Source organism: Pristiophorus japonicus, chromosome 13 (assembly GCF_044704955.1).
Source record: "Pristiophorus japonicus isolate sPriJap1 chromosome 13, sPriJap1.hap1, whole genome shotgun sequence".
NCBI lineage: Eukaryota > Metazoa > Chordata > Chondrichthyes > Pristiophoridae > Pristiophorus > Pristiophorus japonicus.
Window position 1 is genome coordinate 154,645,040 of NC_091989.1, and position 16,905 is coordinate 154,661,944.

A 16,905-nucleotide genomic window follows, 5' to 3' on the forward strand; every position below is an offset into this window, starting at 1 on the left:
TAGAAACTCTTGCTATCTGTTTTTATATTTCGTGCTAGTTTACTTTCATAGTCTATCGATCCTTTCTTAATCATTTTTTTAGTCATTCTTTGCTGGCTTTTCTTCTGTCCTCTCACTAGTTTTGAAGGAACCCGTCCCTTATGCACTCTATGAACTCATCCTCAAGGCTACCCAGACCAATTTGATTTGTCCAATCAATATGGAGGTTAAAATCACCCATGATTATTGCTGTTCCCTTTTTACAAGCTCCCACTATTTCCTGGTGTATACTCCGACCAACAGAGTTGCTACTGTTAGGGGGCTTAGAGATTGTGCCCACCAGTGACTTTTTCCCCTTATTATTCCTCATCTCCACCCAAACTGTTTCAACATCCTGATCATTTGAGCCAATATTGTTTCTCACTGTCGCAGTGATTCCATCCTTTATCAATAGAGCTACCCCACCTCCTTTTCCTTTCTATCTGTGCTTCTGGATTGTCAAATGCCCCATAATATTTAATTCCCAGTCCTGGTCACCTTTCAACCACGTCTCTGTGATGGCTATCAGATCATACCCATTTGTATCTATTTGTGCCATCAACTCATCTATTTCATTACGAATGCTACGTGCATTTAGAGTTTTGAGAAACTACTATACAATGATCAAGAGCAGACACCCTGGTTGCTTTTCATCTCTACTGGCCAAAGGACCAAGATTCCATCCATTTTAATACTTTATATGTTATATTCATTGTTACAAACATAGATTTACATTTTTCATTTTCAAATGTTACATTGAAGGAGCAATTACAATCGATATTTGTTGAAAGGAACTACTATATTTTCAAAGCTTTTTCATTACTCAGTCGCCAAAGTATTTAGAAACAGCAGTTTCCACTATTTTGGCAAAGTTACTATGCAGATTGAGGTTAACACCTTCAGCCAACAAACAGAAAGGCAATGTGACATTGTTCATTGAACTCTCATGACTCAAAGTGGAAAAACGAACAGATTGTGATCACTGGTTTAAGATTGAAGAAAGCAGCATTACACAGGTTATGCTTCTTCTTCAATAAATGATTTTGGCAAAGAATTAGCTTATGTGGAAAAAGTGCTATGAATTCAGTAATGGGGGTGCAGAAGTTATATCAGATAATTACACAAAACAAATTCATAAGAGGCACATGAGGGGTCATTTTAATCTAACTCATCGGGTGGGAAACCCACGGGATTGGGTGAAATGTCGGTTTTATACCAGTATTATTTTCTATTGATTTCAAACCTAGTATTGCACCCGATAGCGTCAGTTTCCCATTGGGCGGATTAGGTACAAATTGCCCCCACAGTCTGTGCCCATGTAGCTTACTGCAACTGCATTTAAGCTAGTAACATTAGGGATAGAAATAGGCCATTCGGCCCCTCAAGCCTGCTCCACCTTTCAATTAGATCATGATTGATCTGAACCTAAACTCAATATACCTGCCTTTGCTCTATATCCCTCGATACCCTTACCTAACAAAAAATCTATCCATCTCACTCTTGAAAGCTCCATTTGTTCTAGCATCCACACCCTTTTGGGGGAAGAGTGATCCAGATTTCTACTATCCTTTGTGTGAAGAAGTGCTTTGTGATTTTGCTCCTGAATTGGCTAGCTCTAATTTTAAGATCATGTCCCATTGTTCTTCATTCACCACTAGAGGAAATAGCTTCACCATATCTATTCTATCAAATCCGTTTAGCATTTTAAACACCTTGATCAGATCACCCCTCAATCTTCTATACTGAATACAAGCCAAAGTTATGCAACCTGCCTTCAAAATTTAACTCCCTAAGCTCCGGTGAATCTGTGCTGCACCCTCCCAAGGCCAGTATAATCCTTCCTGGGATGTGGAGCCCTAAACTGAACACAGTACTGCAGATGGGGCTTGACCAATGTTCTATACCTATACAACTGAAGCATAACTTCCTCCCTTTTTGTATTCTAGCTCCCATGAGATAAAGGCCAATTAACCTTTCTGAATCTTAACACTAATTTCTATCTTGACTTATTGTACGGTAAACAGTAACAAAATAAAACAAAATCTTTTAATGAATTTTACTCATCTGAACACAGGCACGGAGATATTTTATCATAATGTAACTAAAACAGACTCTGTAGTTCTTGTTGGTGCTGATTAGGGCACTTAGGATCCTCGATAGGTACTGTACGAGAAGGGACTCAGGAGAAGAGCAATGTGGTACTTCTGACTTGTATCCAAGATGTAGAAGACAATCTGAAGGAATGCAATGTAAAAGAGGATTAGCTGTACATTTCTGGTCAGACAGATTCCTTGGTTGAGACACTATGAGGGTATTTTGACTTTGTGCAATAGTGTAAAATGGAAATTTTAAAAATCGGCAGAAATGCAAAACAGGCTGGCTTTTATCATCCATTTTACATTGTCGCACAAAGTCGAAATTGTTTAAATCTATACCTCAAAAACTCTTATCCTGTTGTAAAAGAAATGAAGAAATCATTTAGTAAGTAAGATCTATCTCCAAGGATGATTCTAAACTTATGAGAGCATTTGCCTCAAGTTGATAGATGCAATGCAAATGAAATACAAGTTTCCTCATTACAATGTACTCGTGATGGTTCTATCAGTCACACATTAAAGTCTTGTCAAGTTAGTGGCTGTTTCATTAATCTTATTTGAAGATGCATTATTTATTGTCTTCTAATGTAAATAACACATATTAGTAATAAATGTCATGTTTTATCCTGTATTGCTTGATATCTATTGATGTGCTTAGAAAGTTAAAGTTTTAAACTCAGCCTTTTTTGCAGTCGTTACCTCTATGTATGGGTAGAAGCTGGGCATCTTTAACGATTCCCAGTATTCAGCTGTCGCAAATTTCATCTTGTATGTTCCAGGAATAAAGGTTTGTGATGTAAGCAGGTCTGGGCACCTGCCATCTGAATTAGTAACCCTGCAAACACAGAAATGCATAGTGTAGTTACAACATTTTAAAAAGCTTTTGGCCAGGCAAATTTTTCTGTGGGATAGCTCCTTTAAATATTAATATGTCTCAATTACTATTTTTCCACTTTCAGCAAGCATCACATTGTATAATTATTGTATATTTGACACGATAACAATTTTGGGGGATTAAAATGTGAAGAAAACAGTGCGATGTGGATAAAATACTGTTTAATGTTGCTCATTTTTGCCAATAATGTTTGAACCATGGCAGAAGTTGCAGTGACATGAAGCTGGTTCTCTGATAATGTTTCCTGCTATAAGAAAATAATTTTTTGACAAGACTGCCAAGGAATTACCTTTATATAACAGTCTCAATGTCAGCTATGGCTCAGTGGGTAGCACACTTGCCTCTGAGTCAGAAGGTTATGTGTTCAAGTCCCACTCCAGGAACTTGAGCACAAAAATCTAGGCTGACACTCCAGTGCAGTACTGAGGGAGAGCTATTGGAGGTGCCGTCTTTTGGATGAGACATTAAACCGAGGCCCCGTCTGCTCTCTCAGGTGGGTGTAAAAGATCCCATGGCACTGTTTTGAAGAAGAGCAAAGGGAGTTATCCCCGGTGTCCTGGCCAATACTTATCCCTCAATCAAAGTAACAATAACCAGATAAACTGTTTTTATCACATTGCTGTTTGTGGGAGCTTGCTGTGCACAAATTGGCTGCCACATTTCCCACATTACTCCAAAAGTACTTCATTGACTGTAAAGCGCTTTGAGACATCCAGTGGTCGTGAAAGGTGCTATATAAATGCAATTCTTTTTAGTCTTTTTTAACATAGAAAAACATCGCAAGATGATGCACAAAGGTGCAATTAAAAATTGGTTTCCAAGCCAAAGAAGGGGACATTAGAGGTCAGGTGACTAAAAGCTTAGTCAGAGAGGTGGGTGTTGAGGAAGTCTCAAAAGGAGAAGGGGTTGGAGAAGGTTAGAGTAGCAATTGCAGAGCATGGTGCCACTAATAGTGGGTGAATGCAAAAGAGTCCAGAGTCAGAGAACTGGATGGTTGTGGCTGTAGGTCTAGAGGAGATTACATTGATGGGGGGGGGGGGGCAAGGCAATGAAGAGATTTAAACGTGAGAATTTTAAATTTAAGGCATTGGGGACCTGGAACCAATGTAGTTCAGCGAGGACAGGGGTGAAGGGACATTGGTGCAGGATAGAATATAGGCAGCTTTGGATGAACTGAAGTTGATAGAGGACAGCGGATGGGAGGCTGGCCAGGAATTCTGAACTAGTTAAGTTTGAAAGCGACAAAGACATAGATGAGGGTTTCAGCAGCAGATGGGCAGTTAGAATCAGAGGCAAGCAATGTTAGAGGTGGAAGAAGTCAGTCTTTGTGAGAGGATATGGGTCTGAAGCTCAGCTCTTGGTCAAATAGGACACCGAGGTTGAAAACAGTCTAGTTTAAACTGAGACTGTGGTTGGGAAGTAGGATGGAATTAGAGGAAATGGTAGAGTGTTAATGATGGGGGTTGAAAATGATGGCTTCAGTTTTCCCAATATTTAATTGGAGCAAATTGCAGCTGATCTAACCGACAGTGGAGGTTGTCTCGAGAGGTTGTGCAGAGGTGGAGCTGGCTGTCATCAGTGTACATGTGGATGCTGACCCCATGCGTGCAGATCATGGTGCCAAGGGTCAGCATGTAAATGAGGAAGAAGATTGATCCTTGGGGGTCTTTGAAGGTATCGAGTAGGGTAGGGAATGGAAGTCATTACTGGAGATGCTCTGGCTACTATTTGATACGTGAGAGTGGAACCAAGCATGGGCTGTTGCACTGAGTTGGACAATGGAGGAGAGGCATTGGAAGAGGGTGGTTTGCTCGACTGTGTCAAAGGCTGCATAGAGCCAAATACTGAGTCTTAAGTGATCAAGAACACTATGCCAGTGTCCAGAAATTGCTTACTGCAATCCAGAATTGACGGGCACAGCAGACAGATTTAAATTCATAATGTGTAAAGTTTAAAGGGCATTGCCATTGTTGGCAGGTAAATTATCACATTTATCTGAATTAGTTTGGTGATTATGTTTTTTTTAATGAAGAGATGGAATATCACTGCTCCCACCATCGTTGCTACTATTGGTGAGATCTCCAAACTCCTCTCACTGAAGGTTGCTTTTATATTGCACTTAGTGGGGTGCTTTGGCTCTGCATTTCTGATTGTGGATCCTGTGCAACCAGCAAAGTCCCCAGAGTAAACCTGCCAGATATGATAAGGCTGGTCACCAGTACGTACCGGCCTTAAGCAAATCCAGCATGCTTACTATGGGGTTGCTGCCTAGTATAGGAGATTTAAGCACTAGGAGGCAGCAGCCTTGCATCCAATTAAGCAGAATAAAAAGCATCCTCCGGACGTGTAGGGCCCTTCAAACACGTGACTGAACATGTTCACGCAAACATGTACAGTCCGACAGTGTAGTTGTTACAGAACATGTCAGTGGGACAGTATGGAGTGAGTCGTGCTTCCAGCAACATCCCAGCATATGTATGGTGCTGGTGTCCTCACTCACCTTGGCCTGCTGACAGCTTTAAAAATTGTCCAGCACTAAGTGGCTAACGGTTGCTGCGGAGTACCCAGAATTGGTGTGAGAAGCAGGCACACTCATCACACTGATAACTGTTTTCTTAAAAGCATTATTAAAACACTTTTTTCATGCAGCACTTTCATATGATGAATATTATATAGTATAACCACAACTTGTATTTATATAGTAGCTTTAACATAGTAAAATGTCCCAAGGAGTGATATAAAAAATTTGACACCAAGCCACACAAGGAGAAATTAGGATTGATGACCAAAAGCTTGGTCAAAGAGGTAGGTTTATAATATAATTTAATTTATAGTTTATATTATAATTTAGATGGGGGGGGGGGGTCCCTGTTACTAATCTGTTTGAAAAGGGGTCCTTCATCCAAAAACGTTTGAGAACTGCTGTCTTCAGAGAACAAGTGCAAGTAATAGAGCAACATATTAAATAATGGTCCCATTTAGCAATTGAATAGTGGCTGATGATAAGTCTATTGATGCCTCCATCACACCAGGGGAAGTGCGGGTTCAAATGGTTAGCCTAATAAAATCACTTTTAAATAAGATTTTATTCTCATACGCTTCTTTAAATGTATCTTTCCTTTAGCCATTAGTGGTTTGATTTGACGTACCCTCTTGCAATCTCCACCCAGTCCTTATCCTCCAGTCTGGAAACGCTAACAGCCACATGAGTAGCAGGGACACCTTGTGCTGTGTTGAGTATGTGGGTAGTTAGAGGGCTCTGTGCCATACTGCGATCTGGGCAGTTACTCTATTACAGAAGAGTTGTTCAAAAGTTACCGTCAGATATTTAAAAAAAATACAAAGTGCATTTACTTCCGAGAAAAATGTTAACATAAGGAAATATAATATATTCAGAAGCACTTGTGTAAACAGTCGGCTCTTGCATCTTTGTGTCACTTCCTTTTCGTGTGGCAATTGGCGGATTCCCACACCGCCCAAACTACCAGGTGTTGGCCTTTAGACATTGGATTTTAGAAATGTATTCGTGTTTTACCGATAGCTCCAAATATATATCAATAGCTTAACACTGAGAAGTTTCTCTCCGGTTCCTACATGCACTAAGGGCACTTGCCGGTCGGGGTTTGGAGCTGTGTCTGTGTCCGCCAGTAACGAGGCACCAATCTCGGAAGTGTTCCGTCAGACGCGTGTAATGGGTCCGGGCTCTGGGATTTTAAACCCGCTGTTGTGCTGCCTCCTCCTCCTCAGGAGCCACAAGCTGGCGGTCACTCCTCGCTGATTTGCATACGCTCTGTGGAGCAGCAGGTTTCGGCGATTTGTGTTTTTTCTCTCCCCACCCAACATTGTCTTCTGCCAGAACCTTTCTTTAAAAAAAAACTTTCTTGGGATTATGGGAGCATTTATTGCTCAGCCCTAGTTCCCCAGAAGGTGGTGCAAGCCTTGTTCTTGAACCATTGCGGTCCAATTGGTGAAGGTACTGCGACAGTGCTGTTAGGTCGGAATTCCAGGATTTTGACCCAGTGATGTAGGAACAGTGATATATGCCCAAGGCAGGATAGTGTGTGACTTGGAGGGGAACTTTGAGTTGATGGTGTTCCCATGCACATGCTGCCCTTGTCCTTCTAGTTGGCAGAGGTCGTGGCCTGCTACCTGCAGTCCCCTCACTATCAAATCAACACCAGCTAGACCAGCAATCAGTGGCCTGCTATAGCCAGTTACTGACCTGCAGCTTGTAAAGTTTTGTCACTTAATGAAGGAGTCTGGTTTGTTGCTGGAATGGAGGAGTGTAGTTCTGCTCACGTAACATGAAAGTTACGTGTAATTTTATTGTGAGGCTATATCCAGAGTTATGTTATTTTTGAGGCCATCTGTATAGCTGCTGCTACTTCCCTCCTGCCTTCTTTCCAACTGAGCCCTCGTCCATGATATAGACTGTAGTTTCTCCATTTTCCCTGTCAGTGTACTCATCAATGAAGCCTATGACCTGCATCCTTGTTTCCCTCCCATACCAATTCCCAAAAAGCAAAGAAAATGGTGCTTGACAAAACATTCTTTGAAGAGGTGCCAGATATGGTGGATGAGGGAAATGCAGTGGATGTGGTGTGCATGGACTTTCAGATGGTCACACTCGAGACTACTGGAGATTAAGGGGTACGGATTATTGTGGAGGATAACAAATTGGATTAAAACTAGTTCGAAGGGAGGAAACAAAGTAGGAGTTAAGAGCAGTTTCTCAGAGTGGTGTCCTTCATGGTTCTGTTCTGGGACAGCTTCTGTTTATTGTGTACATCAATGATTTGGATATAAAGCTGGAGGCAGTGAAGTCCAAATTTGAAGACGATACTAAAATTGGACACACCATATATAATTCCGAGGATCAAAAGAAGCTGCAAGGGGATATTGATAAGATGATGGAATGGGCAATGTGGCAGATGGAATTCAGTGTCGTTGTGAGGTAGTAGTTTGGTTTTAGAAAAAGTAAAAATTAGACTTTGGATGGGGGAAAGCTTGGTGGTTTTAAAGAGCAGAGGGATTTGTGGGTTCAGGTTCACAAGACGGTACTTCAAGATAAGCCCACTATAAAAGCTAATGGAATATTGTGTTTTATGGCAAGAGATATAGAATATCAAGTTAGATACAGTGGTAAATTTGTATAAACATGGCGTTAGCTCCCACAATGTATGACACTCTGCTCTACCTCCTCCATAAATCCAAATGCTGTTGCTACATACGCCAACTGTCTGTCTGACATTAAGACCTGAAATTGACACTGAATCACACTGAAAACTCTATTCAGTTCATTCATGTATTTTATGTAAAAGAAACCAGTTTGTTGGTTTACATTTGTACCTTGTTTTGCTGGAGTACTTTTCAGTCTTCCGCAAAGATAGGCAAACGCACCTGATGGCACACATGAGATCATCGTCTTCAGTACCCGCAGTGAGGGGTATATGTTATGATCTCCTAAATCACACTATTGTTTAACCAAATATTGGACAGTAAATGCGCACTCTGCTTACAGGTGTGACTAGTGATACTGAACCCGAAAGGATATCTAGTGTAAGACCTGTGAAATCTGCAACAATGAAGAGTGTGCCAACTCAGAGAGGACTGCAAAATGAGAGCATTGCTAGAAAGAGGCAAATGCAGTCAACGGGGTTGAAATTCTGGCGATAACCATTTGCAGCGGGGTGAAACATAAACCGGCCACTTTGGAAAAAGCATGACCATGCCCCAGATAGGAACACAGGAACAGGAGTAAGCCATTCAGCCTCTCGAGGCTGCTCCACCACCCAATTAGATTATGGCTGATCTGTATCCCTGACTAGCAAAAACCTATCAATCTCAGTTTTGAAATTTTCAATTGACCTATGCTTAACAGCTTTCCAGATTTCCACTACCCCTTGTGTGAAGAAGTGTGTCTTGACAACACCCCTGAACGGCCTAGCTCTAATCCCACGGACAGAGTCATTACCAAAATAAGAGGTGGGCACCTGCTCCACAATGGAGCTCACAGAATCTCAGAGCACCACCCTGCTACTCCGAGAAGGGGAGCCACAGGCCAGGGGGCTGACAATTTCAGGTGCACTTACCTTTTGTAGCTTTGTTCTATCACTGCCAGACCTAGAATCAACTGGCAATCTATTGTGTTCACAGCGAACTAAACTTTCTTGAACCATTGATAATAAAATGAATTGAATCTGTTTTTAAACTTTAAAAAAATTCTCTCCTTCCCTCACTTTGACAATATCCTTGCAGCACAGATCAACATGGCGTGGTGCAGTGCAATAATACTAAACTTACCTGAAATTAACCTAACCACCTGGAACTTGGTGACAAGTTGTTACGACTTCTATTTTGCACAAGGATCTTTTGTTTTTTTGAAGTTTTTTTTTAAAGTAATTAGAAAACAGGGAAGAATTCTAACACAGATGAGGCTGCACACAGGGAGATTAAAGTAACAGTGACCTCAGTCTTTAATAAGACACTCCAGAGTGAGGAACAGGCCTTAGGGTCCGGCTTATATACAGTGCTCCCAAGGGATGCTGGGATCCCTTGGGACTTCAGGGGATCAGCTCCCTGGTGGTGGAACATGGGAGTGCATGTTTTACAGATACACAACATCACTCCCCGCCAAAGTCAAAGTGAAAACTATTTACAAGGTGAGGCGATTGGGAGCCTTTCTTTCCCTGGTGGACCGCCTCGGTACAAATGTCTGTTCTGGTGTGTTGGCTGTGCCCTCGCTGGGCTGGCGTGTTGTTGGCCCTGCAGGGCTGCTGGGTGAACCTGGCCTTGCTGGGCTGTTGGGCGTGATGGGTTCGATTTCCTGGTCTGGCATGGTGTTGTTGATCCTTTGGGTGTGTGTTGTGGGCTCGAAAAAGGTGGTGTCTGCTGTGGGTTGTTCAGGGCAGTCTGTGAACCGCAGCCTCGCTTGGTCCAGGTGCTTTCTGCAAATTTGTCCATTGTCTAGTTTGACTACAAACACCCTATTCCCTTCTTTAGCTATCACTGTGCCCGCGATCCACTTGGGACCATGTCCATAGTTTAGCACATACACAGGGTCATTCAGATCAATTTCCCATGACACAGTGGCGCGACCATCGTTTACGTTTTGTTACTGCCGCCTGCTCTCTACCTGATCATGCAGGTTGGGGTGAACCAGCGAGAGTCTGGTTTTAAGTGTCCTTTTCATGAGTAGCTCAGCCGGGGGCACCCCTGTGAGTGAGTGGGGTCTCGTGCGGTAGCTGAGCAGTACTCAGGACAGGCTGTGTTTGGAGTGAGCCTTCTGTGACTCGTTTAAGGCTCTGTTTGATTGTTTGTACTGCCCGCTCTACCTGCCCATTGGAGGCTTGTTTAAACGGGGCCGAGGTGACATGTTTGATCCCATTGCGGGTCATGAATTCTTTAAATTCGGCACTGGTGAAACATGGCCCGTTGTCACTGACCAGTATGTCAGGCAGGCTGTTGGTGGCAAACATGGCCTCAGGCTTTCAATGGTGGTGGTGGTGGTGCTTCCCGACATTATTTCACATTCAATCCATTTTGAAAAAGTATCTACCACCACCAGGAACATTTTACCGAGAAACGGGCCCACATAATCGACATGGATCCTCGACCATTGTCTGAAAGGCCAGGACCACAAACTTAGTGGTGCTTCTCTGGGCACGTTGCTCAACTGAGCACATACCCTGCATTGCCGTACATAGAACTCTAAGTCAGAGTCGATACCGGGCCACCACACGTGGGATCTGGCTATCGCTTTCATCATTACTATACCTGGGTGTGTGCTGTGGAGATCCGAGATGAACCTTTTTTGCCCTTTTTTGGTAGCACTGCGCGGTTACCCCACAATAGGCAGCCTGCCTGAATGGACAGCTCGTCCTTTCGCCACTGGAACGGCTTGATTGGCTCTTGCATTTCAACGGGGATGCTGGCCCAGCTCCCATGCAGTACACAGTTTTTTTTACTAGGAACAGCAGAGGATCTTGGCTGGTCCAAGTCCTAATCTGGCGGGCCGTGACAGGTGATTTATCATTTTCAAACACTTCCATGACCATCAACAAGTCTGCGGGCTGCGCCACCATCAACAAGTCTGCAGGCTGCACCATTTCCACCCCCGTGGTAGGCAATGGTAGCAGACTGAGAGCATCCGCACAGTTCTCGGTGCCTGGCCTGTGGCGGATGGTATAATTATACGCTGATAGCGTGAGTGCCCACCTTTGTATGCAGGCTGAGACATTGGTATTTATCCCCTTGTTTTCAGCGAACAGCGATGTGAGGGGCTTGTGATCGGTTTCCAACTCAAATTTGAGGCCAAACAGGTACTGATGCATTTTCTTTACCCCGAACACACACGCTAATGCCTCTTTCTCAATCATGCTGTAGGCCCTCTTGGCCTGAGACAAGCTCCTGGAAGCAGAGGCAACGGTTGCAACTTCCCCGCAACGTTAGCTTGTTGTAATACACACCCGACTCTGTACGACAACGCGTCACATGCTAGCACAAGTCTTTTACACGGGTTATACAATACAAGCAGCTTGTTGGAGCATAAAATGTTTCTGGCCTTCTCAAAAGCAATTACTTGTTTTTTTCCCCATACCCAGTTCTCACCTTTGTGCAATAACACATGTAGGGGCTCTAAAAGGGTGCTTAACTCCCGTAGGAAGTTACCAAAATAGTTGAGGAGTCCCAGGAATGACCGCAGCTCCGTGACATTCTGTGGCCTGTGCATGTTCCTGATAGCCTCTGCCTTGGCGCCTGTGGGCCGAATGCATTCCGCTGCGATCTTTCTCCCCAAAAACTCCACTTCTGTTGCCATGAAGACGCATTTCGACCTCTTCAGCCGTAGCCCTATGTGATCCAGTCGCTGGAGGACCTCCTCCAGGTTTTGTAGGTGCTCAGCGGTGTCCCGACCCGTGACCAATATGTCGTCCTGAAAGACCACAGTGTGTGGTACCGACTTGAGTAGGCTCTCCATGTTTCTCTGGAAGATCGCTGCAGCCGACCGAATTCCAAACGGGCATCTGTTGTAGATGAACAATCCCCTGTGTGTGTTTATGAAGACTTCTCCAGCTCCTGCGTCATGTAGGCCAAAGTCAGGTCGAGCTTGGTGAACGTCTTGCCTCCTGCCAGTGTCGCAAATAGGTCGTCTGCCTTAGGTAGCGGGTATTGGTCCTTTAGTTAATTAATAGTTACTTTATAATTGCCGCAAATCCTGACCGTGCCTTCACTTTTGAGTACTGGAACAATTGGGCTGGTCCACTCGCTGAATTCCACTGGGGAGATGATGCCCTCACATTGCAGCCTCAATTTCCACTCTCGCCCTCATCATGTGACGTACCGCTCTCGCCTTGTGGTGAATGGGTCGTGCCTCTGGGACCAAGTGGATCCGCACCTTTGCCCGGAAAAGTTTCCAATGCCTGGCTCAAAAAGGGAAGGAAATTTGTTAAGAACCTGGGTACATGAGGCCTCATCGACATGTGATAGCGCTCGGATGTCATCCCAGTTCCAGCGGATTTTGCCCAGCCAGCTCCTTCCAAGCAATGTGAGGCCATCGCCCGGGACAATCCAGAGTGGCAGTTCATGCACCGTGCCCTCGTAGGTGACCTTGACCATGGCACTGCCCAGGACAGTGATAAGCTCTTTGGTGTACATTCTCAGTTTCGTGTGGATGGGGCTCAGGGCTGGTCTGAATGACTTGTTGCACCGCAGTCTCTCAAACATCTTTTTACTCAAGCTGGATTGGCTAGCGCCAGTGTCCAGTTCCATGGCTACGGGTAAGCCATTCAATTTTACATTTAGCATTATAGGTGAACATTTCGTCGAAAATGTGTGCACCCCGTGTACTTCAGCATCTGCCTCCTCTCTCTGAGGCTCGAAATTGCTTTGATCCACCATGGACCGATCTTCCTCTGCCACGTAGTGGTTAGCAGGTTTTGCAGCTCGTTTGCAAGCTCGTTGGAGGTGCTCCATTGTTCCACAGCTCTTGCAAACATAATCTTTGAAATGGCATGAATAGGCTGAATGAATTGCCTTGCATTCATCCTTTGTTGGGGGCTCTGAGTCATCTGGGTCACCTGAGGCCTGCTGGCAGTTACAGACTCGTGGGTTCTAGCCTGTACATTTCTGCTCGCAAACACAGTTCCAGTTAATTTATGAACATTGCTAGCACTTGTGTGCTGAGAGATTTGTTTGGTGTTATCACTGGTGGACATAAACGCCTGTGCTATCGCAATGGCCTTACTGAGGGTCTGTGTCTCTACAGTCAAAAGTTTTCGTAGGATGATCTCATGGCCAATGCCCAGTACAAAAAAGTTTCTGAGCATTTGCTCCAGGTAGCCATCAAACTCACATTGTCCTGCAAGTCGCCTTAACTCAGCGACATAGCTCGCCACTTCCTGACCTTCAGATCGCTGGAACGTGTAGAACCGATACCTCGCCATCAGCACGCTCTCCCTCGGGTTAAGATGCTCCCGAACCAGTGTACACAGCTCCTCATATGACTTATCTGTGGATTTCACCGGAGCCAGAAGATTCTTCATGAGGCTGTAGGTCGGTGCCCCGCAGACTGTGAGGAGGACTGCTCTCCTTTTTGCAGCGCTTCCTTCTCCGTCCAGCTCGTTGGCTACAAAGTACTAGTCTAGCCATTCGACATAGGCTTCCCAGTCCTTACCCTCCGAGAACTTCTCCAGGATGCCCACAGTTTGCTGCATCTTTGCGTTGGATTCGTATTCTCGTCGCTAGTTATTGTGTTCTTAACACAGATGAGACTGCACACAGGGAGGTAAAGTAACAGTGATCTCAGTCTTTAATAAGACACTCCAGAGTGAGGAACAGGCCTTAGGGGCTGGCTTATATACAGTGCTCCCAAGGGATGCTGGGATCCCTTGGGACTTCAGTTGATGCGCTCCTTGATGGCGAAACATGGGAGTGCATTCTTTACAGATACACAACACAATCAATCCGTCTGATCGCGTTCGATTTCTTCCTGGTGGGACCCACATGGACCCAAGTACTACATAGCTGCTGCTGGACCTTACAATGGTGTATCTGACAAGATTCCCGAGGAAGTCCAGGAATGCTGCAAACTGAAGTTTGGACTTAAGTGGGAGGGCAGACGAAGTTCCTGGCCCCTTCCATCAGAATTTGCCATTCCAGCCATGAAGGGGTAGAAACCCAGCACAACCAGGTTCTGTCCCAACTTCTGGACCCTTTACTACTCTGATGGACTTTTGGCTCAATCTCTAGCATGTGTGACACGGGGCCAGACTTTGATTGGCTAAACTCAGAACTCACTTTTGAAGATAAACCTGTGAGGTCAATTTATCAGGGAACACTTTGCTTAAGAAATTGTCTAGTGGCCTGATGTATAGAAGCAAAGGAAAAAAAGTATTTTCTATCTACTTGAGCTAATTTACCCATTGACTCCCTTTTTGTTCACTTAAGTTTTATAAATACTAAAATGCTAAAAAATATATATTTTCCTTGAATGAATTGAAGCTGCTGAATATGCAAAGGGTGTGGGTTGAGGTATTTTTGCAATATTTGCCTTGCCTCTTGTGCTGGATTACACAGCTGTGTATCCAAGCCCATGGTGGTGTGGTTCTATGGCCACTGTTGCAATATGCTGCCGCAGGTAATTAAAGGTTGTAGATTTGTGTCTCTCACATGAGTGTTGAAAGATATTGGGTGTCTTTCCTTATTGTGATATCCTTAAAATAATGATTACACATCAGCTTACTAGAAAGGAGTTAAAAGCATTTTTCAGTCCAATAAAGAAGGTTAACGCAATAAGTTACTTGTTCAAACATTTAAGATATTATCACATGTTTACATTTAACCAGGCTAATGGTAACTAACAGTGTAAGAGTTTACTGTAAGTCTATAAAGAGTGCGTTTTAAGAAATCCATACCATTGAAAGTCATTCTACCTTTCCAAAGATTCAAATTGCAAAATGTCACTTGTATCTTTGTAGTTCTCACTGTCTCACCTTGTTTGTGATGAGATGATCCTGAATATGCAAAAGCCGCAGCGTACTCATTTAATCAAACGTCCCTCTGAGATATGTGCCCTGAAGTGGCTGATTATCGACAGCTGAAAACCTGAGCGGTTAGAAAGAATAATTTCAGCATTTCTAGAGTTTAGTCGCGTAGTGACCTTGAGAATGGCGCTGTACAAATCCAAAGTGTTTGCCTCTTTCATAATGGCAGCTTTTGTCAATACCCTTGTCCTTGTGCCTCCTGAATCCTTCACATTGGTGACATATCTAGCATTTTCAGTGAAAAGATAAAGCTAGTTAATATTTTTTTAACAAAGTGTAGAGTGGAAAGGTCACTCCCAGTAGTTCAAGGTTTTGGGATGGGGGAGGGGAGGAGGGGAGAGGGGGTTGCTCAGTTAACTCCTCATGCTGGTGAGGTTCGGTTCGGTGGTGGGGTGATACTTTGAACAAAGTCAAAAATTCAGGAATTGCATTGCACTTTCAATTTCTCCATTTTGACTTTCAAAAAATGAAGATTTATGATGCATATTCTCTGCCTTCTTCACTCCCTCCAAAACTTCGGCTAAAAACAATGGCGTCTTTCTGTGCCGATTTTGTAAAGAACGCTGATTTTTGTTAAGTGCCCAGAAGGTTTTTTGGGAGTGGTTACATACGCCGTCGTAGCAAAAAGGTAAGTTGGCCAAACTGGTGCAGACATCAGGCTAAGTCCCCTATGACGCAAAAAAATCGTAGCCTAAAAAAATCGTACCTAAGTAAATTACGCGGGCGCAGAAACTTTGGGGAAACTTGGAGATTTTTACTTACTCCAAAAAAGACAGTGCACGCCAAAAAAACAGTGCAGATAATTGGGGAAAATTGAGCCCTACGTTTCTCCACTGGACTGCACTGGAAGACTCAGCAGTGGTAACTCTGATCTTCTATTCAGTTGCTTAAGTTTTATGGTAACTTTGTCTAGCCTACAGCCTATTCCCCCACTGCTGCCATTACCTGCTGTGCTTATGACTGGATTTTCAGATTTAGCTACAGTGTGGTTCCTAGCCAGAAATTCACTCTCCTATGCCATGGCTCATTTCTCCGCTACCTCTGGATCTTATAGTGACCTCGAACTTTGCCACCGTTTTTCTACCCCGCAATCGATTCTGCACACCTCCTGGCTGTTTATTCCCACCGATATTCTACCCTTCAAACAGCTTCTGGACTCACTCACCCTCCACACCTGTGTCCGAACCTGGACATCAGTTTGTCAATGCTCCAAGTTGATTCCACCTTACCTACGTCAACTTTATCCCACCACAGAACCTCTGACTTTAACTCTGGACTCCCTCCTATTGTCTCCTCTCTAGTCCATGTTTACTACCAGGCCATATCTATCCTAATCTTGTTATGTAACCACACCTGAGCCTATGTAATGAGTTTCCTGGTGTCCATTTGGAGCATGTTTTGGCTACCGTTCCAAACCTGAGCCAATCACTTCTCTTTCCCCTGTGTTTCTCCTTTCCTTTTTAACCATCCTAGGACCTCTCTCCTTTCATCATGCCTCCTTTCATTTCTCCTCTCTCAGGTACTCTGCTCTCCCAAATCCCTACCCCAACACTTCAGTACTCTTTGACCTTCCTCATCCTTGTTTTCAAATCTCTCTATGGCCTCACCCTTCAGTATCTCTCTAACCTTCTCCAGCCCTACAACCTTCCAATATCTCTCCACTCCTCCAATTCTGGCCTCTAGCACGTCCCCAATTTTCACTGCTCCACCATTGGTGGCCATGCCTTCAGCTGCCGAGGCCCTATGCTCAGGAATTCCCTCCATAAATCTCTCCGCCTCTCTACCCTCCTTTAAGATGTTCCTTAAAACCTACCTCTCTGACCAAGCTTGTGATTATCTGTCCGAATATCTCCTT

At 44.0% G+C, this 16,905-nt stretch overlaps 1 protein-coding gene across 2 annotated transcripts; it reads right to left on the reverse strand.

Annotated features, from left to right (window-relative positions):
• Positions 1–674: 674 nt before the first annotated feature.
• On the reverse strand, positions 675–15,072 carry uraha (urate (5-hydroxyiso-) hydrolase a). 2 transcript variants are annotated; one of them, XM_070896985.1, is made up of 4 exons: positions 15,000–15,072; positions 6,159–6,298; positions 2,814–2,949; positions 675–2,252 (listed from the first exon to the last, which is right to left on the reverse strand). In XM_070896985.1, exons 1-4 carry the CDS (start codon positions 15,048–15,050, stop codon positions 2,163–2,165), a joined length of 417 nt encoding a protein of 138 aa, XP_070753086.1. In that variant the 5' UTR covers positions 15,051–15,072; the 3' UTR covers positions 675–2,162. The 2 variants fall into 2 exon arrangements, with proteins under 2 accessions (XP_070753086.1, XP_070753087.1); XM_070896986.1 differs by lacking the exon at positions 15,000–15,072 and adding an exon at positions 6,623–6,800.
• Between the last annotated feature and the right edge of the window lie 1,833 nt (positions 15,073–16,905).